The sequence below is a fragment of the Palaemon carinicauda genome, chromosome 39 (genome assembly GCF_036898095.1).
Source record: "Palaemon carinicauda isolate YSFRI2023 chromosome 39, ASM3689809v2, whole genome shotgun sequence".
NCBI lineage: Eukaryota > Metazoa > Arthropoda > Malacostraca > Decapoda > Palaemonidae > Palaemon > Palaemon carinicauda.
The window spans coordinates 23282797-23304122 of NC_090763.1; the positions used below are offsets into that span (position 1 = coordinate 23282797).

General features: G+C 42.4%; 1 protein-coding gene across 7 annotated transcripts in view; it reads left to right on the top strand.

The window, feature by feature from the left end:
* Nucleotides 1-1875: 1875 nt before the first annotated feature.
* Nucleotides 1876-21326, top strand: part of LOC137631078 (PHD finger protein 20-like protein 1) — a 216878-nt gene continuing 197427 nt past the window's right edge. For all 7 annotated transcript variants that reach the window (XM_068362686.1, XM_068362692.1, XM_068362690.1 and 4 more), the window contains exons 1-3: nt 1876-1985; nt 18240-18385; nt 19037-19174. In XM_068362686.1, coding sequence (XP_068218787.1) covers nt 1977-1985; nt 18240-18385; nt 19037-19174 — 293 coding nt within the window. In that variant the 5' untranslated portion in view covers nt 1876-1976. The remainder of the gene's footprint in view (nt 1986-18239; nt 18386-19036; nt 19175-21326) is intronic.

Sequence of the window (21326 nt, forward strand, 5' to 3'; positions counted from 1 at the left end):
ATATATATATATATATATATATATATATATATATATATATATATATATATATATATATAACTGCCAGGTAAGTATTCATAAAACTTTGTTTTATCATAAAAACTTCATTTTTTTTAAAAGTTTGTTGTGGATAATGGCTTCATGGGAAGATTGTTTTATGATGTTGAATCAAGTTCATTTTGTCAAGGTTAGGGTCACGAGAATTGGATATTTTTTCATTATAAACTGGCTAATTACATATTGCTTTTTTTTTCTGAACAAAGGATACCAATACCAAGTCAAGAGTAAAAAATCCTCATTGCACATACTGTACCCAATTCTCTTATGGCACTCGAATATTACCTCAGTTTTGCTCTCCTAGGATTTACTTGATTGCAATTTTTATTTTTACTGTTATATTCAATTTTATATTAATTTTTGGTAATCATTTCTTTTATGATGTAAATTTTGGTTTGTTAAGTGCCTTTAGAACTTTTAAACTTTGTGGAGGGAAGCAGGAGCAAAGACATGTATCCTTGCTATACTTTGAGATAGATATTGCATCATTTAGGAGACTAAACCCTTCACCCCCTTTTTTCCATTCATCCAGTGTTGTATGACTCCTACTTGAATGACGGTAATAGGTTTGAGGCCCTTAAGGAGGAGGTTTTGTTTATGGTAGGGAAAAGTCCATTAAAATATATTACTGTCACCCCAAGATGCTGTTCATGAATTTTACCACCCCTCTTCTTTGTCCCAAGAAATTCTGAATGTGTTGACCATTTAAATAACATCAGCTAACTCAACAAATTTCTTCAACTAAGCCTTTCTTTGAATGAAGACTGTGAAATTGATGAGGAGGTAAATTCAGAAGGGGAATTTCTCTCATTTCTAAACCTGAAGTTTATCAGAGGTTGCAGCAAATGTTACTGCCTTGTGGAAGGCATGTACTCCTAGCCTCTAACCAGAAATGTGGTCTAGGTGATACAACTAGGATATTCCTCCAACAAAAGCAGAGTTGATTCGAAAGTCTCCAAAAGCAAACTTGGAAGTGACCCACCTTGATTTTTAATATGAGCTGAATTTCTAATATAGGAATTCTTATCATGACTTTGATGGGGAAAACATTGTGTAAGATGTGTTCCACATAACTCTCTTCTGTGTTTACAAAAGAAACCGATGTTGATTGGAGAGGTAGTGCAAGACACTGAAAAGATTAAATAAAAGTTATATGAAATCTACCATACAAGTGTCTTGGCTATCATTAAGTTCTTCAAGTCTATAAGGAAAAATTGCCACAAATATCAAGTAGTAGTGCTATTTCCATCCTAGTGGAAAGTTTATGTTTTTACATATATCAATTTAGGTTTTAAGAGATGAGTACTAAATAAGTAAGGAGTAGTGTAGATATGTTCTTATGTATACAGTACTGTATATTCTTACACATCAGTCAAGAAGATTTACATTACTTTTATTGTTTGTAAACCACACTGTTCATATGGGTCATTGCTGTGATAGATTCCCTTACACTTGTTATTTGTGCTCTATGTACTGCTAATCACCTTAATTTTTATTTGAATGAAAATTATTCATTAAGAAAAGTCATTATAGTTGCTGTTTCATAAATGGTGTATGCTGCCCCAAAATTATTTAACTAGGGTAATTTTCCCTTAGGATCATTACATTCATTGTAAATTAATTTTATTCTTGAGATAACTACCATTATAAAGGAGTCAGTTAGGTAAAATATATTTACATCATATAACTTACTATTATGTGTAACATTTTTTTTATAAATAATGTCTATTTTGTAAATAAATATTGCAAGATAAGTTTAGAATGAGTATGATTCCAGTAATCCCATTCTGATTATATATGAAACTGTCTTTACAGCTCCTCCTAAAGGAGAAAAACCTGAACGTGATCCATCGGAGGAATCCAAAGAAAGTGAAACATCATCAAAGGAAGAAGTGGATTTTGTTGGATTTTCTCACAACATGGAAAAAGTAAGTGCAGTATGTGTATTTGGCAATGCCTTAATTAATTTGTTCCTATTCATATACAGTACAAATCTTTCATTCTTTAAAATAGGGAAAGTCTTCAGCTGAGCTGGAGCTGCTGTTGAAATTGTGAACAAGGTAGTTAACAACAGTTGATAATTGAAGGCTAGTAGCCCTGCCCACGCAACTGTTTTAGACCGTTCACTTTTTTGGGCTCAGGTCGTGCTGATGGAAGGGTTCCTATAGGTAGCCTTCTAAGAGATATTTGCTTCAGTGGTACTCCCAGAGAATTAAACCAAAGGTCTCCAGGATTCCAACTCCTGGCGCGAGTATCCAATAAAGGATATCGCATAATATCAGGGGATGTATTCTAGATACGACACATGGCAATCTTCACCCCGAATAGATATAACCCTTCGATGTAAGAGGGAAGAGTGGCAAAAGAAAGGGGTGCCGTTCTAGGTACCCGGTGGATCTCCTTCCATACTACTACTGCAACGCCATTATTATTCTAGTAGCCTGCTAAGAGTGTTGCGCTCCCCATTAGCCCGGTGTTTTTCTAGTTTTTCGGAATTTTCATCATGCAATCCCCAGCATCTTTGTCATCTGGGAAGTAGAGTACTACTGTAATTCTTTCCTGTGTGTAAATTTAGTCTCCCTTTCCACAGTTAAATCTCAATAATTTAAGTGTGTTTGGGTGAGCTTTGCCAAGACCAGAGGCAGCCATTTTACGACTGCTGTTGCCCGTTACATTCTCTCATATCATATAGATAGTAGGGCGACACTTCCCGGTTTTTAGGCTATTATTTTAGCTAGTTAGGCAAGTTATATTAGATGTGATATTGCATACATGAAAATTATTCTTTTTCTTTTATGTGATTTTACTTATTGTATGCGGGTGGGAGCCCCGGTGGTACCGATTACCTTTGCCGGGGCTCCTACCAGAGCAAGGCTACTCTTGTTCATATATACGTTAGTGAAGTAATTCCCCCTGTTTAGCCTCACCCTTATCGTTTCTTCTCGGTTCAAATGAGATGTTACATTCTCTAGAATCTATAGACAAGTTACGATAATTATTCTCTCTCTGAGAGAAGAGGCTAAACCCTTCCTCCCTTCCCGAGTGACACCGCCGTCATAGGCGGAAGCCACTGTCTCTCTTCATCGCCGTCGAGTAGAACGATGTTCTTCCTGCCTCCGACTTTGATTCAGATTGTGACATACTCAGGGTGCCCTTGTCTTGCCGACGACAACGCCGTCAGCACAGGAAGCCATGCTTCCCTGGCTCATTGTTTTGAGGAAGGTGACATACCTGCTGCCACCTTTTATAACAGTGACCTGTAAGACCCTCAACCCCTTCCCTCCTCTGTCCTTTAGTGAGGACATGCCGTCACAAGTCTTTCACCGGTATCCTGACAATCACCCCGGCTTGCTAGGATGATTGCGTTACTGGCTGACATCCTGCCGGCGGCAGTTAGTTCCGTTGTCTCACTGCCACCTTCCCCCTGACCCCTTCCTTCACAGGAAGTTGATGAAATTGGGGAAAGATTGAGACGGCTTCTGACGGCTTCCAGTGGAAAACCTAACATACAGTACTTTGGAAAGTCCTCAGCTCTCTCTTGAGCTGCCATCCACATTCCTTGCCGCTGACTTCATTGCCGGCGACAGGCCTTTTGTAGATGGGTGGGAGCCAAAATCTGATAGATTCTTTCCCCTTCCATTGGAACTTTCATTCGGGTAAGGATACAGTAGGCGGACTTATAGTCCCCCTACACTTCCAGCTGTTATGTTCATTCATAATAGTAGGAAAATCTCCTTCTTTAATCTTTCTTTCTTTCGGTTAGCACCGTCAGGTACTAACCCAATACCGGCAAACTACTGCATACAACTATACAGTAGTACATATGTTTTCTAATATACTCTGTGTTTCCTATCGCAGACGATTGTTGAGACCATGATATTCTGTTGAGGCTGAGTACTCCCTCAACACCCAGATGGTTTTCCTTGATCATCAGGGACTTACAATACCCGAATGGTATTAATACAATACTACAGGTAGATAATGTTAGTATAAGCTACTTACTAACTCTAACTCTAGTTTCTAGAGTTTCTCTACCTTGTATCCTCCCTATCAGGGAGATTGAATATTAATACTGACGGAGGTCTCAGCAATGGCCTGGGAGAGGAAATACAGATTTGTGTCTTTTCTATTTCCTTTCAAGCTTACTATCCTAATCTACCATAAACAATAGTGATTACTATTGTTATCATAAACTGTATGCTTTTATATCACTGATATAAAAAACAAAAATACTCATTTAATTATGTTCCCTTACAGGATGACCCTATGGAGAAGTGTGGAGCGATGTTCTGCAACCACAAGGGGAAAGACTTCTGTGGCCACACGATGTGCAGGACTCATGACCCCTGCTGCATCGTCACAGGAGTCATAAAATATTGTGACCCGAAGGGTTGCACCACCTGCTCAACCCTGCTGGCCAATGGCTTTGGCGAAGCCCCCCTAGTTACCCTAGAGGCTAGGGATAGAGCAAAGGACACCCTTCGCAAATGGGTAAGAGGGTTCCAAAAGAACTCTCCAGGACCATTCCTACCCAATGACTTCCTGAGGTGCCTACTGTTCCCCAAGGCTCTGCCGAGTGCGGTGGTGTCCCAGGAACAGTTCCAGTCCCCCTTCGTTCAGCTGAAGATTGACTCAGACATTAACAAGGCCCTAGAGGGCATGGAAATCCACCAAGAGAGGATGCCAGAAGTGTCCGCCGACACTGAACAGGACCTACTACAAGGTGGCCCTGAAGAGGACGTGGACCCTCCCCAAGTGGAGGAAGAAGAATTTCTGTCAACGGTAACAGACGACCCTCAGTTTGCCGTGACGGCATACCAACCTCTGCCGTCAACGTCCTCTGCCCCAACTCCACAACCTGTTGCCCAGGTTAATGCGAGCGAAAAGATTTTGACATCTCTACAACGCATGATGGAGTCATTCCAACGAGAACAAAAACCGATGCAGGAATCATTTAGGAAGCAGCAAAGGATGATGCAGGAGAAGATAGACCATATCGGAACCACCAGGGGCACTTCTAAGAAGCCTCTTAGAGTGTCCGATCTACCTCATTGCTCCGAATCTAATCCCTGGAGGTATGCGGAGCATATGCCGATAATGAATGGGAAACTGTTCGTTTCCGAGAAGTTGGGAGCCAGGCAGATTGAAGACCTTGAGTTCTGGCCTAACTTTTCCTCTTATCCAGAGTCCGATGTGAGACTGCCGGACGAAAATGCGACCCGAGAAGAAACGGTTCCCAAAGAGGTCATTATGTTTGAACACGATAAGGCGCAATCCATCCTCTTGAAGACCCTGAAGGGAGCCATCAATGCCGTCAATGAGGGAAAACCCTGCCCGACTCTAGAGGAATGCAAGCCATTCTCTCTAGCACTGCCTACCTGCGAAGAGAAGTGGAAGGATGTCCACCTAACCTTCTGCGTCTCCAAATTAGACCCAGAGATCGTAGTACAACAGTTTAATGAGAACCTTCCGAAGTTGCCAGACCATCTTCTGAGGAAGGAACAGGAGTTGAAGGAGAGACTTACGGCTTCTCTCTCTCATCAGAACTGCTTAGAACTAAGTGCAGGTCAACATAATGCCCCAGAAATCTTCCTCTTTCTGTAAGTCTCACATGGGTATCCTTGTGAAAGACCTATACGCTTTTCTCAGAGTGAGGAGAGCTTGCAGAGAGTTCGTCCTGGCTTCAGCAACCATCAGGCACGAACCAAAGAAGCTGATTACTTTGAGTATCTGGGGTAAAGACCTCTTCCCACAGGAAATGGTCCAAGAGGTCATCACGAGGGCAGCAACGGAGAACAGGAACCTTCTCCAAAAGTGGGGTATGTCCTCAAAAAGGAAATCTTCGGAAGGAGGTCCCCAGCCCAAAAACAAAACGGCAAAGAGACCACGAAGACCGGCACAAATCCCCGCCATGACTATGACCACGATGGGTCAGACCACCTTTCAGATGGTCCCTCAACAACTGGTAGCCCAGTCACCAGTGTCCAACCCTACCTTTGAGAGGCAGTCGACTTCCTTTCACCCCAGTCAGAAAGGAAAAGGGCCTAAGAGAAGCTCTCCAGGAGGTAACTTCTCTCGGGGTTGAGGAGGACGTGGTCGCAGAAACAAATCCGCAGGACCCCCCAAGCAATGAGGGGTTCCAGGTAGGGGGCAGACTACATCACTTTCAGGATCGCAGGACCTTCAATCCCTGGGCCCACAGCCTAATCACGAATGGACTCGGGTGGAAATGGAGCAGATTTCCACCCCGTTTTCCAGAATTCTTCCAACACTCCACCCCCTTGTTGGAAGAATATACCTCAGAACTCTTGAACAAGAAGGTGATAAGGAATGCGAAGTCCATCAAGTTCCAGGGAAGGCTGTTTAGTGTTCCCAAGAAAGACTCAGACAAACTCAGAGTCATTTTAGACTTGTCTCCACTTAACAAGTTCATCGAGAACAACAAGTTTCGAATGCTTACCTAGCAACACATAACGACCCTTCTGCCAAAAGGGGCGTACACGGTCTCAATAGACCTAGCTGATGCTTACTGGCATCTCTCAATAAGTCGCCTTTTCTCCTCCTGCCTAGGATTCAAACTACAGAAGAAGAAGTTTGTCTTCAGAGCAATGCTGTTCGGACTGAACACAGCCCCAAGGATATTCACGAAGCTAGCAGGCACAATCGTCCAACAGCTACACACCGAAGGTGTTCAAGTGGTAGCATATCTAGACGAGTGGTTGGTATGGGCAGCATCCATGATTACTTGTCTGCAAGCAGCCCAAAAAGTGATCCAGTTTTTGGAACATCTGGGCTTCAAGATCAACTGCAAGAAGTCTCGTCTCACTCCAGATCAACAGTTCCAGTGGCTAGGAATCCAATGGAACTTAAAGTCACACCGCCTCTCCATTCCATCCAAGAAGAGGAGAGAAATAGCGGGATCTGTCAAGAGACTAATCCATCACAAGAGGATTTCAAGACGCCAACAGGAAAGAGTATTGGGCTCTCTTCAGTTTGCAGCAGTGACAGACCCTGTGCTAAAGGCACGTTTGAAAGATGCGTCAGGAGTCTGGAGGAAATACGTATCAAACGCTCGAAGAGATCAACTAAGGTTGACCCCGGCCTTGTTGCGCACGCAATTAAAGCTGTGGTCAACAGCCAAGAGTCTAGCGTGGATAATTCCCCTGCAACCACCGCAACCATCAGTGGTGATACACACGGATGCCTCCTTGGAAGGATTGGGAGGTCATTCTCACGACAAGAAAGTGCAAGGGAATTGGTCGCGCCAGTTCAAAACATTTCATAACATTTTGGAAGCTATGGCAGTATTCCTGACATTGAAGAGACTATCCCCTCGCAGATCAATCCACATCAGATTGGTCCTGGACAACGAGGAGATAGTAAAGTGTCTAAATCGACAAGGCTCAAGATCACCCCACATCAACCATGAGATGTTAGCCATCTTCTACCTGGCAAGGAGGAAGGGATGGCACCTATCAGCAGTTCTCTTACAAGGGATCCGCAATGTGACGGCGGACGCTCTATCCAGGCGAAAGCCCATAGAGACAGAATGGTCCCTAGATGCAGACTCATCCTCCTTCATCTCGGAAAAAGTCCCAGAACTGCAGATCGACCTCTTTGCAACGAGCGACAACAAGAAACTATCTCGTTACGTAGCCCCTTACACGGACCCTCAAGCAGAAGTGATGTATGCCATGTCCCTCGACTGGAACAGGTGGAATCGCATTTACCTGTTTCCATCAACCAATCTCCTGCTAAGAGTTCTCGACAAGCTGAGATCCTTCAGAGGGACAGCAGCAGTAGTAGCCCCCAAGTAGCCCAAAAGCAATTGGTTTACTCTAGTCCTAGAGTTGAAACTGAAGTTGTTTCCTCTTCCGAATCCTGTGCTGTCTCAACTGGTCCAGAAGTCGACTGTCTACGCTTCATCCTCGAGAACTGGCAACCTACATCTCAAGATTTTCTCGCCTTAGCAGCGAACAAAAAGTTCAGAATCTCAAAGGATAAAGTTGACTTCATAGAGGAGTACAAGTCAAGTTCGACTAGGAGGCAATACGAATCGTCATGGAGGAAATGGTTGTCCTTTGTGAAAGCAAGGAAACCGACAGAGGTATCGATAGATTTCTGTCTTGCATTCTTCATACACCTCCACAAACAAGGCCTGGCCTCTACTACAATTCTTGTAAATCGTTTCTGGCTAGAACACTTCTGTACGCTTTTTAGGTGGACCTCTCAGGTGAAATCTTTAATGAGATCCCGAAAGTATTTGCTAGACTCAAGCCTGCAGCCCCACCAAAGCCCATCACGTGGTCTCTGGGCAAAATCTTGCACTATACTTCGAACCTGGACAATGAGGACGGTACTCTAAAGGATTTAACACTGAAAGTCATTTTTCTGTTTGCAATAGCCTCAGGGGCTAGAGTTAGTGAAATAGTGGCCTTATCCAGAAACGAAGGCCATATTCAGTTCCTGGACTCAGGAGAACTGAACCTTGGAGAATCTGCCCATTGAAGGAAGATGCCTCTCTGTGCCTAGTAGAGTGTCTTAAGGTCTATCTTCGAAGAACTTTAAACTTCAAGGGAGGACAGCTCTTCTGAGGCGAAACTTCAGGATCAAACCTATCTTTAAGACAACTGAGAGCGAAGCTCACCTACTTTATTCGCAGAGCGGATCCTGGCAGTACACCCGCGGGTCACGATCCGAGGAAAGTTGCTTCTTCGTTGAACTTCTTTCAACATATGGACTTTGAGAGACTCCACTCATACACTGGGTGGAGATCATCCAGGGTCTTCTACAAACATTACACGAAGCAAGTACATGAGATAAAACACTTTGTGGTGGCGGCGGGTAGTGTGATTAAACCCGTCGTCTAGTGCTGCCATGAACAGTGGACTGTTTTGGGACTTTACAGTGCATCGGGTGCATGGGTATACCTACCCACTAGTGCAGATCACAACTATGGTTGACATACTGTTCTGTGTAGGTGCATATCTGATCAATACACCAGTGCCGAGTGAACGTTTGCGTTACAGTTTTTATGCATTTCCGAACATCTGACTATGTCAGCTAGATTTGGTTTTACATCTCCATTGAGTGATGTTATTCTGATAATGTATTTGTATATTTTTTCTACACGAGAAAGTATGTGTTTTGGTGTGTTGCAATGCTGGATCAGATTCATACTTTGTTGTAACTACTTTTGATAATTTAGTAGCATAATAAACAGATTTTGAGCAAAGCGAAAAATCTATTTTTGGGTGATATGGCCATGTCGTCCTGATGGAAGGTTCCTTTAGGCAGCTTTCTAAGGGATATTTGGCTACAGTGATACTCCCAGAGAATTGACCACAGAATTCTAACTCCTGGCACGAGTATCCTTAATATAACTCTTAAGGATATCGCATAATATCAGGGGACGTATATCTTGATACGACACATAGCAATCTTCACCCCGAATAGAGTTTTCGCTTTGAGAGGGAAGAGTGGTGAAATTGAAGGGGAGCCGTTACCCGGTGGATCCCCTCCCGGTACCACCCGGGCGAACTATTCCTTGTTGCAATTAAGCATGGATAGCCGCAGATGAAGTAGTTTCTGGTAGGTACTTTGCTACATAGATGTATACTCCTTTTTTAGAAAGGAGGGAGGGTCCATCAAGACGACATAGCCATATCACCCAAAAATAGATTTTTCGCTTTGCTCAAAATCCGTTTTTTGGGCTCAGCCATGTCGTCCTGATGGAAGTTTACCAGAGAATGACTTGAAAGTACTATATCTATGGGTTTGTATAAGTGACTTTACCTTGACTCAGTTCCTTATATGGTCTCCCAGACCAATATATATATGACATTACCGTTATTTGTCATATCCACTAAGTTTGGAACTAATTTAGGGCTTCCTGCCCCCTGTAGGGAATATATCGATACTGACTATAAAGCGTCAAGGGTGTATTTCGTAGGAACAAGGTGGAACTTTTTAGCGATTACCAGGTTGTTCTTACAGAGGTATACTGACAAGTATTTTTATTTTTAGGAAAAATAAAAGGCTCTGGAATATTTATTCGATTTCATGTAGGGCGAATAAGACGCAAATACATTTCATGTATTTATTTGTATAGACAAAAGTAAATACAACAACGAATGTATTATAAATAGAATCTTTTAACATTTTATCATCTTCAAGATATATATGCTGAAAGAAGTTCAGCGAGGAAGCAATTTTTCTAGGATCGTGACCTGCGGGTGTACTGTCAGGATCCGCTCTGTGAATAAAGTAGGTGAATTTTGCCCTCAGTTATTTTAGGGATAAGTTTGATCCTGAGGTTTCGCCTAGGAAGAGCTGTCCTTCTTTGAAGTCTGAAGTTCTTTAAAGATAGACCTTAAGACACTCTACTGGACATAGAGAGACATCTTCCTTCAGAGGGCAGATTCTCCAAGGACCCCACCTCTTGGTGGGTAGCTTGTTTTTGGCGAGAAAGGTAGGATTGGGAAAAAGATTCAGTTCTCCCTCTTCTGTGAACTGAATATGGCCCTTGTTTCTAGATAGGGCCACTATTTCACTAACTCTAGCCTCTGAGGCTATAGCGAACAAGAATATCACTTTCTGTGTTAGATCCTTTAGGGTACAATCTTCGTTGTTCAAATTCAAAGCGTAGTGCAAGACTTTGTCCAAGGACCATGATATGGGCTTTGGAGGGGTTGCTGGTTTAAGTCTAGTGCATGTTTTCGGAATCTTATTGAAGATTTCGTTCGACAGGTCCACCTGGAAGGCATAGAGAAGAGGTCTAGTCAAAGCTGACTTACACCTAGTTATCATGGTGGAAGCCAGGCCTTGCTCATGAAGGTGGATGAAGAAGGAAAGGCAGAAGTCTATCAAGATTTCTGCCGGTCTGTTTGTTTTGACAAAGGAGACCCACTTCTTCCAAGACGATTCATATTGTCTTCTGGTTGACTTTGACTTGTATTCTTCTATAAAGTCGATGTTGTCTTTTGAGATCCCGAACCTTATCTTGGCTGCTAAGGCAAGAAAATCGTGAGATGTAAGTTTTGGGTTCTCAATGATGAAGCGTAGACAGTCGACTTCTGAACCAGTTGGGATAGAACTGGATTTGGTAGAGGAAACAGCCTTAGCTTCAGTTCTATCACTAGAGGGAACCAATTGCTCTTGGGCCATTTGGGGGCCACTACTGCTGCTGTCCCCTTGAAGGATCTCAGCTTGTTGAGGACCTTCACCAAGAGATTTGTTGGAGGGAACAGATAGATATGATTCCATCTGTTCCAATCAAGGGACATAGCGTCCGTCGCTTCTGCCCGAAGGTCCTCGTATGGGGCCACATATCGAGGTAGTTTCTTGTTGTCGCTCGTTGCGAAGAGGTCGAGTCGCAGTTCTGGGACTTTTTCCAAGATGAAAAAGAATGAGTCTGCATCTAGGGACCATTCTGACTCTATCGGTTTTCGCCTGGATAGAGCGTCCGCTGTCACATTGCGGAACCCTTGTAGGTGAACTGCTGATAAGTGCCATCTTTTCTTTCTTGCCAAGTGAAAGATGGCCAACATCACGTGATTGATGTAGGGCGATCTCAAGCCTTGTCGGTTCAGACATTTCACTATCACCTTGCTGTCCAAGACCAACTTGACGTGGGCTGATCTGTGAGGGGATAGTTTCTTCAACGTTAGGAAGACTGCCATGGCTTCCAGAATGTTGATGTGAAAGGTCTTGAACTGGTGTGACCAGCTCCTTTGTACTTTCCTTTGATGGGAATGGCCTCCCCATCCTTCCGGTGAGGCATCTGTGTGGATGACTACTAACGGTTGAGGTGGTTGTAAGGGAACTGTCCTTGTTAGGCTCTTAATAGTTGACCACGGTCTCAGAAGCGATCGCAGTAAGGTCGGTGTCGATCTCTGTTGATCTCTTCGAGCATTTGATGCATATCTTCTCCAGTCTCCTGATGCATCCTTCAGTTGTGCTTGCAGCACTGGGACTGTTACTGCTGCGAACTTGAGAGAGCCCAGTACTCTTAGCTGTTGGCGTCTTGAAATCTTGACAGAACCCGCAATCTCTCTCCTCTTCTTCGGTGGAATGGAGAGGCGGTGGGACTGCAAGTTCCAATGGATTCCTAACCATTGAAACTCTTGAGCTGGAGAGAGGCGAGACTTCTTGTAGTTGATCTTGAAGCCCAGATGGTACAGGAACTGGATCACCTTCGTGGCTGCCTGCAGACAAGCAGTCTTGGATGCTGCCCACACCAGCCAGTCGTCCAGGTATGCTGCGACCTGAATGCCCTCTAAGTGTAGCTGTTGTACGACTGTGTCTGCAAGTTTCGTGAATATCATTGGAGCTATGTTTAGTCCAAAGGGCATGGCTGTGAAGACATACTTTGTCTTCTGTACCTTGAATCCTAGGTAGGAGGAGAGGGGGCGGCTGACTGGAAGGTGCCAGTAAGCATCTGCCAGGTCTATTGAGACTGTGTACGCCCCTTTCGGTAACAGGGTCCTTATGTGTTGTAAGGTTAACATACGGAACTTGTTGTTCTCGATGAACTCGTTGAGTGGAGACAAGTCTAGAATGACTCCGAGTTTGTCCGAGTCCTTCTTGGGAACACAAAACAGCCTTCCCTAGAATTTGATGGACTTTGCTTTCCTTATGACCTTTTTGTTCAAGCGTTCTAAGGTATATTCTTCCAATAAGGGGGTGGAGTGTTGGAAGAATTGAGGAAAGGAAGGTGGAGTTTTGTTCCATTTCCACCCTAGTCCAATCTTGATTAGGGTGTGGGCCCAGGGATCGAAGGTCCAACGATCCCGAAAGTGGAAGAGTCTTCCTTCTACCTGGAGCATCTCATTGCTTAGATGACCTGGAGGGTTTGTTACCCTGACCACATCCTCCTCTAACCCTTGGGGGGTTTCTTGAGGAGCCTCTTCTAGACCTTCTACCTTTAGGGCGAAAGGTAGTGGTGTGCCTCTCAAAGCCTGGGTTAAAGGCTGGTGACTGAGCTACTAACTGCTGAGGCACCATTTGGAATGTTGTTTGCGGCTGGGCAACCATTTGGGGCACTGGTCATGGTAACTGTGGGATGCTGTGCAGGTCTATGAGGCACTCGTTGCTTCTTCGTCTTCCTGTTCTTTGGTTGGGGACCAGCGTCAGAGGATGATTTCTTCTTGGAAGACATGCCCCACTTTTGGAGAAGGTTCCTATTCTCCGTGGCGGCTTTCTCTACTACCTTTTGGACTGCTTCCTTTGGGAAGAGGTCCTTGCACCAGATACATGAAGTAATCAACTTCCTGGGTTCGTGCTTGACCGTTGCATTGGCAAACACGTGCTCTCTACAGGCCCTCCTGGCCTTCACGAAAGCGTACATGTCCTTTACTAGAGTAGCCATGTGCATCTTGACTAGGACCGTGTACATATCTGGGGTACTTGAGATGCCTGCGCACATCTCCATACAGTTCTGGAGAGACAGAGAGGCGGCTAGTCTCTCCTTTGTCTCCTGCTCCCTTCGCAGAAGAAAGTCTGACAACTTCGGAAGGTTCTCGTTGAACTGCTGTCCTGCAATATCTGGATCCAGTTTCGAGATCGAGAAGGTTAGATGGACCTTGTTCCAATCCTTCTCGCCGGTAGGCAGGGCTAGAGACAATGGTTTACATTCCTCTAGCGTAGGGCATGGTTTGTCCTCATCAACTGCTTTTAGCACGCATTGGAGAGCTTTAGCCGTAAAAGGAAAAGCTCTGGAGGAAGTAGCAAGGAAGGTAAGATGCCTCTTGCTCAAAGCAGAAACCTTTGAATTCGTATACAGTAGCCGGCTTTCTTCAGGCTACTCGTCAAGAGAGCCTGTGCCTTGTCATGATCAAAGACCATGACCTCCTTAGGTTCCGTCTCTTCTTTAGATGCAGGTTCGTTCTTCAATCTCACGAAGCATTCTGGGTAAGCCGAAATGTTCGGCCAGAATTGGAGATCGTCGAGGGGTATGGCCCCCATCTTCTCTGAGACGTAGAGTTTCCCATTCATCATGGGCATGAACTCCGCATACCTCCAGGGGTTGGTTTCAGAGCATTGGGGTAAGTCAGAGACTTTGGGCCGCTTGTGGGAGCCGTTAAAAGCGGCTGAGCGGTGTGCTTCCCTGACTTCCCTTCTCATCTCTTGCTGTTCCTTACACATAGTTTCCATCATCATTTGGATTTGCGCCATGAGCGCTTCGCCCTTGGATAACAGCGGGTCTGGTTGAGGGGTTGGGGCCGAAGAGGTTAACGGCACAGGTTGATATGCTGTCACAGACAATAGAGGGTCTTCGGTCACTGTCGATACGGAACCTTCTTCCTCCTCGGGTGGCTGAGCCAACTCTTCTTTAGGGTCTTCTTGAAGAGGATCCTTTTCAGTGTCCGAGGACACCTCTGACATCCTTTCCTGATGGGTGTCCATGCCTTCCAAAGCCTTGTTAATGTCAGCCTCTATCGTCACTTGTATGAAGGGAAGCTTGACCTGTGCCTGAGGCACAACAGCGTCGGATGTTGCCTTAGGGAACAGAAGGCTTCTGATTGTTACGCTTTGTAGGTAAGATCCTGGAGAGTTCATCTGGAACCCTCTTACCCACTTTCGAAGCGTTTCCCTCGCAGTATCCCTCGACTCCGCCGTCTTGGGATCACCGAAACCCTCGGACATCAAGGCCGAGCAGACGGTGCAACCCTTCGGGTCCCAATACCTCAGGGTTTCAGTTGCGATGAAGCAGGGGGCCTGAGACCTGCACATCTTGTGGCCACAAAAGTCCCTACTTTTGTGGTTGCAGTACATAACTGTGCACTTCACATTAGCCTCCTCCTGTAAGGAAAGAAAGAGTGAAATGAGTATGGGGTAATTTATCATATTGATAAATATATACACATGCCTTGAATAGTAATCCTTACTATTATCATTATAGCTTAGGATAGTAAGCTAGAAAGGAAATAGGAAAGGCACATATCTGTGTTTCCTGTCCAGGCAATTGCTGTGACCTCCCTCAATATTAATATTTTAAAATTTCCTTATTAGGGAAATACAGGGTGGAATAGCTCTAGTACTTAGAGCTGGAGTCAGTGTATACTAGCACTAACTCCCCCACAAGTGAAATATTAATACTGTAGGGTAAAAATTTTTTGTGTTCTGATGATCTAGGATACATCAGAATGTTGAAGGAATGCTTCACCTCAACATTTGCTTAGCGGTCTCAACAGTGGACTGTGAAAGGATACACAGAGTATGTTGGAAAATCATACTACTGTAGTTTTCTAAGCGCTGTATTTGCTATACTGCAGGAATACTGGCTACTGTATAATCTTATACTGTAGTTCTGCCGGTATACTATTGGGCTAGGCTAGTACCTGGTGGCACTACTGCCTCTACTGCCTTCTTTCCATAATGAGGATTCAAATGGAAGGGGAGAGAATGTAATAATTCTAGCTTCCATCCAGCCACAATATCTGTTGCTGGCTGCACTGCCGGCTACAGGGTTTGTGGATGGCAGTCCAAGGAAGGACTGAAGAATACTCAGAGATGTAATGGGTCTCCCACCGGCAGCCGTCATGGCCGGAACAACCTTTCCCGGAGCCTTGCTTCCGTTAGGGGGAAGGTCGAAGCGACAATCTAACCGCCTTTGTAGGAGCCCGCCCGGCATCGTAATCAGCCCGGCAAGTGGGGTGATTGTAGAATACCGGCCACAGGGGTCGTGACGGCTAGGCCATCACTAAAGGACAGAAGGGGGACGGGAAAGGGTCTTATATTTGCATAGAAAGAAAGCGGAAGATATGTCTCCTGCTTTCTGCTACAAATCAAGGAAACATAGTTTCCTTGCCGGTGCCGTCTTGGGCGGCAGAGGAATAACGATTCCTTAGCCTAAGACATTGCCGGATATAAGACATGTCTTTTAGTCTGCAAGGGAGAAAGGTGGCGGCAATTGTAATACCACTTTTGGTTGTGGATTAGGGAAGCCGGGCTTCCTATTCCGGCAACGGTGTAACCGGCAGGGGAATGACTAATCCCCCATCGGTAGTGTTGCCGGCAACAAGACTGAATACCCTGAGTTACTGTTGTATTTCAAAGCCGGGATACTCATCGGCAAAGAGGATAGACAGAAACACTATCTCAGTCAAGGTGGAGTACACTACTCTATGGCAAGACGAAAGATAGGGTTGCCGCCTGGTGGCGGTACTCAGGGGGAAGGAAGGGTTTATCCTCATTTCTCTAAAAGAGGCAAGTATCGAATTATGATAGTAATTCTAGGAGATATTTTATCTCCAATTGAATTAATTAAACGATATGAGAGGATAAACGGGGATAATGTTACTAAAGTAGACTAAAACGCGTTAGGCTAGCCTAACTCGAGTCGGGATCTCGGCTACGCTATATCACCGAGGCCCTAACGTATACGATCGAAACGTTTTATCAGAAGAGGAAATATTACATGTGTAAATCTTATCTTCACTAGTATAATTTGCCTAAATAGCTAGAATTCATTATAGCTAAATACTGGGAACGTCGTACTACTAACTAAATAAAACATTTATGGCGTACGACAGCGGTCCAAAATGGCTGCCTCCGGTGCTGGCTCTGCTCCACTAAACACATCTAAAATATGCAAATTTAAATGTGAGAAGGGAGCCAAAAATTATAAACAGGAAAGATTAAATACTCAACTTTCCAGAGGATGAAGATGCTGTAGATGCATTGTAATAATCCTTTAAGATAGTAACAACACCGAGAGCGAGTGGGAGAAACACCGTGCTTAATTCGCTATTACAAAAGGAATAGTTAGCCCTGGTGGTACCGGGAGGGGATCCACTGGGTAACCTTGATAACGGCTCCCCTTCAATTTCGCCACTCTTCCCCCTCAAAGCGAAAACTCTATTCGGGGTCAAGATTGCTATGTGTCATATCAAGAAATACGTCTCCTGATATGCGATATCCTTAAGAGTTTCATTAAGGATACTCGCGCCAGGAGTTAGAATTCTGGAGACCTGTGGTCAATTCTCTTGGAGTATCACTATAGCCAAATATTCCTTAGAAAGCTGCCTAGGGGAACCTTCCATCAGGACGACATGGCTGAGCCCAAAATAATACTTAAGCGTATTTGCGTCTCATTACTGCTCCCTCAGTTATAAGCTAATAAAGTACGCTAGAGTTTCACTAAAACCCCTGTATGGGGCTTAGATCCTTAAAATCACAATAATGCTTTCTAGAGGAATAAAACTTACATTCTTAAGGTAAGTAAAAAGGTAGGCTTCAATGTTTCCCTTTTTGTTCCAATGGAAATACAAACCTTGAATCCTTATTGTCGATATCGAAATTTCCCTGCTGGGGGCAGGAGGCACTAAACCAGCTACAGGTTTAGTGGACATGACAGATCTCTGGAATTTCACATATAGGTCTAGTAAGTAGACCAGATAAGGAAATCTATTCAAGGTGGAAGGCACATGCACAAACCCACAGCTAATAGTAATTTCAAGACAATTCTCTAGTATACTTCCATCAGCACGACATAGCCTAAGCCCAAAACACGGATTTTGATCAAAGTAAAAAATCTATTTTTGGGTGAGAGGGCCATGTCGTCCTGATGGAACCCACCCTTTTGCTGATCTCTCCCAAAATTACTTTATCTGTGGCCATTTCCGCTTAACGGCAAGAATAGGAATGGCATTGCAGTAGTAACATGGAAGGAGATCCACCGGGTACCTAGAATGGCACCCCTTTCTTTTGCCCCTCTTCCCCCTTACATCGAAGCGCTAAATCTGTTCGGGGTGAAGATTGCCATGTGTCGTATCTAGAATACGTCCCCTGATATTATGCGATATCCTTTATTGGATACTCGCGCCAGGAGTTGGAATCCTGGAGACCTTTGGTTTAATTCCCTGGGAGTATCACTGGAGCAAATATCCCTTAGAAGGCTATCTATAGATTTTTCACTTCGATCAAAATCTGTTTTACAGAACTACCATGGCCTTTCTTACTTTATCTGTTATATTCATTCCAAAATACTTGTAACCATCATTTCATACTATTATGATATGTATCATCCCATCTTAGCTTTTATCTAAGGTTTTTCTATGATATTTCAACCTAATCTTTGTATATAAAAGTTTAGTTTTATTTCTGACATTTCATTCATGTTTGTATAGTTATTTTTGTGTCTCGAAAACTTGCTGAAGATTCCTGTAATTTTTGTGCAGGGCAAGCAAGTAGAATCCCCAATGTTAAGCCGAGTAGATGTTGCGCAGGCAAATGCTATGGCCCGTCAGCTGCATGTATATAAGCCTGGTATTGACTTTGTTCCTGGAGCTAGACTGGAAGTGTTAGATGCACGGGACAATAACTGGTAAGTTTGGTGACATAATCACCCTAGAGTGAGGTAAGATCAGATACTGTACTTCTTTTAGTATTATATTTGAATGAATTGGATTTTAGGGAAGAAATAAGAGAACGAATGAATTATCTTATGAATATATAAAATTGTGCTCTAAAAGAGTGATGGTTGTTGCCTATAAACTTGGTCCTGAAGGAAAGTCACTAAATTGATTACAGTAATAGTGTTTTATAACGTTACCAGTGTCACTGGATGTTTTCTTAAAAAAGATTTTTTTTTATATTTTACAAGATTCTATAATGCCAAAATGCTGATTTCAGTGTGTGAACATGAATGAGCCATATGCAGAGCTGTTTTTTTTTTTTTTCATTGCAATTATTTTTTTTTTCTTCATATATTTGACTTTTTCTAATTGATGCCATGACTGGTGCATATAACAAAGGAAATTACATTTTCATATTTCTAAAAGACTTGATAGTCCATTTCTGTAGAAAATAACTTTTTTTATGAAATGTTATCACTGTGGCAGTTAACTGGTTTTTAGACGTAATATAAGCTCGAGATAAATAGTCTGTAGGCTGTAATTTTTTTTAGGGTTTGATACACTTTATTTAGGTAAATGCGTAATATGTAATTATTTTAATTTATTTTTTCTGTTATAAGGTATCAGTGCAAAGTTGTAGAAGTGGACTGGGGTGAGCTAGACATTCTAGTGCACTATGAGCGTTGGTCTAATCGATTTGATGAATGGTTAAAAATGGATTCTACAAGGATTCGACCACTACATCGTTATTCAATGAGGTTAGTAACTATATAACATGATTTATGGAATATTATTCAAGTATCGTCTAAGTGACCCATTACTTAAGTCAACTGTGGTATTAAAGGACTATTCGTTAATAATTGTAACCATAAAATCAACAAACCTTTGATTTTTTCTTTTATGATGGTTTATACTTTCAGTGGGCCTCACAAGACAAATTAGGTGAGACTGGAGACACTCTTGTAGCACCTGTTGTCATTATTTGTATTAATTGCTGAGCTACAGCCCTAAGCAAAAGGCTACAAGCCCAACAGGGAAAGCAGCTCAGTGTTGAAAGGAAATAGAAAAGTATTTCTGAGAAATAGTAATGAATTTATGAAATGTATCAAGATCAGTAACAACATTGAATAGATAAGTGATAGGTAAATTATGAAATGAGATGTATGTTAACCTGTTCAACAGAGAATCTTGGAATAAGTTTGAACTTCAGAAGTTCCACCAGTTCATCATCCAGATTATGAGGGTCCATTCACAATCTGGTCCCCATTGAAATAAAACTTCTAAAATAGTGTGTAGCATTAAACCTTATGATGGAGAAGTCAAGACAGTTAGAATTAGCAGCATATTTAGTACCTACTATGTACTGGATGGTACATTCTGAGAAAATCTGAATGCAAAGGATGTTTACAATTATGAAAAATCTTATGTTACTTGCCCAAAGACCTAACTAAACAACAGTGCATGAGATTTACTGTATACCTAGACTAGGGGCAAAATTTACACATCCATAAAGAATTTTTCCTGTGCCTCAGTACTGCCAATCTATAAATAATGTGAGCTTTTGGATTATTGTATCATGTTGAGGAATGATTGAACATGATATAAGCAAAATATGTTTGCAATGGTTAGTAGTATTTAAAAAGTTAAGGAAATTTAAACATTTTGCAAAAACACATGACAATTTTTAGAATATTATTAAGAATATATTTATGTTAGAGGATTTTGTTTTATATGAAAATTATTTGAAAATGGCTAATCCACCGTGTTGTATCAGCTTTTTTTATATATGAATTTAATTGCTGATAATCGGTGATTGATTAAAAAATACTAGTTTATTTTAACTGCGAGCAATGACATCTGTATCAACTTACATTGACATTTCATAGTGTTACTAACTAAGGAGTGAAGACAGAAGTATACTGAAAATTGCAGTAGAAATTTGAATAGATTTTCAATGTAGCACATAAATAAAGCTGATGTGTATATCAGAAAGAAATTGACCAATCATAGAGCAAAGACCTACAATGAATTTTTATTTATGTATAGCAAAAATTATAAAGTATTTATTGAAATATTTATAATTTTACATTCCTTTTTACACCTTGTAAAAATACAAAGAATGTCCATTTCAATGACTTATAAAACATGTCAATTGTCATTACATGAAAAAGCACAAACATCATCATCATCTCCTATGCCTATTAACGCAAGTGGCCTCGGTGAGATAGTCATCTCTACCTTGAACTTTTAATTCAATACTTCTCCATTCATCATCTCCTACTTCACGCTTCATAGTACTTAACCAAATAGGCCTGGGTCTTCCAACTCTTCTAGTGCCATGTGGAGCCTGAACATTTGGTGAACTAATCCCTCTTGGGGAGTGCAAAGAGCTTGCCCAAACCATCTTCATCTACCCCTCACCATAATCTCATCCACATATGGCACTCGAGTAATCTCTTATAGTTTCATTCTTAATCCTATCCTGCCATTTAACTCCCAATATCCTTCTAAGGGCTTTGTTCTCAAATTTACTAAATCTGTTGGAGATTGTTTCATTGTCATACCATGACTCGTGTCCATACAGTAATACCAATCTCACTAAACTGAATATAGTCTGATTTTTATATGTAATTTCAGACAATTTGATTTCCATATTTTACTTAACTTAGCCATAGTCTGATTTTCTTTTTTCAATCTTTCACTAAACTGTAATTCTAAAGACCCTGTATTGGAGTTCCTAAATACTTAAATGCTTCTATTTCATTAATCCTTTCTCCTTCCACTGATATTTCATCTTCCATTCTATATTCCATTCTCATTATCAATGTCTTTTGTCTATTTATCTTGAGCCCAACCTCATGTGATATTTTGAGCATTCTGGTAAGGAAGCATTGCAAACCGTGTGGTGTT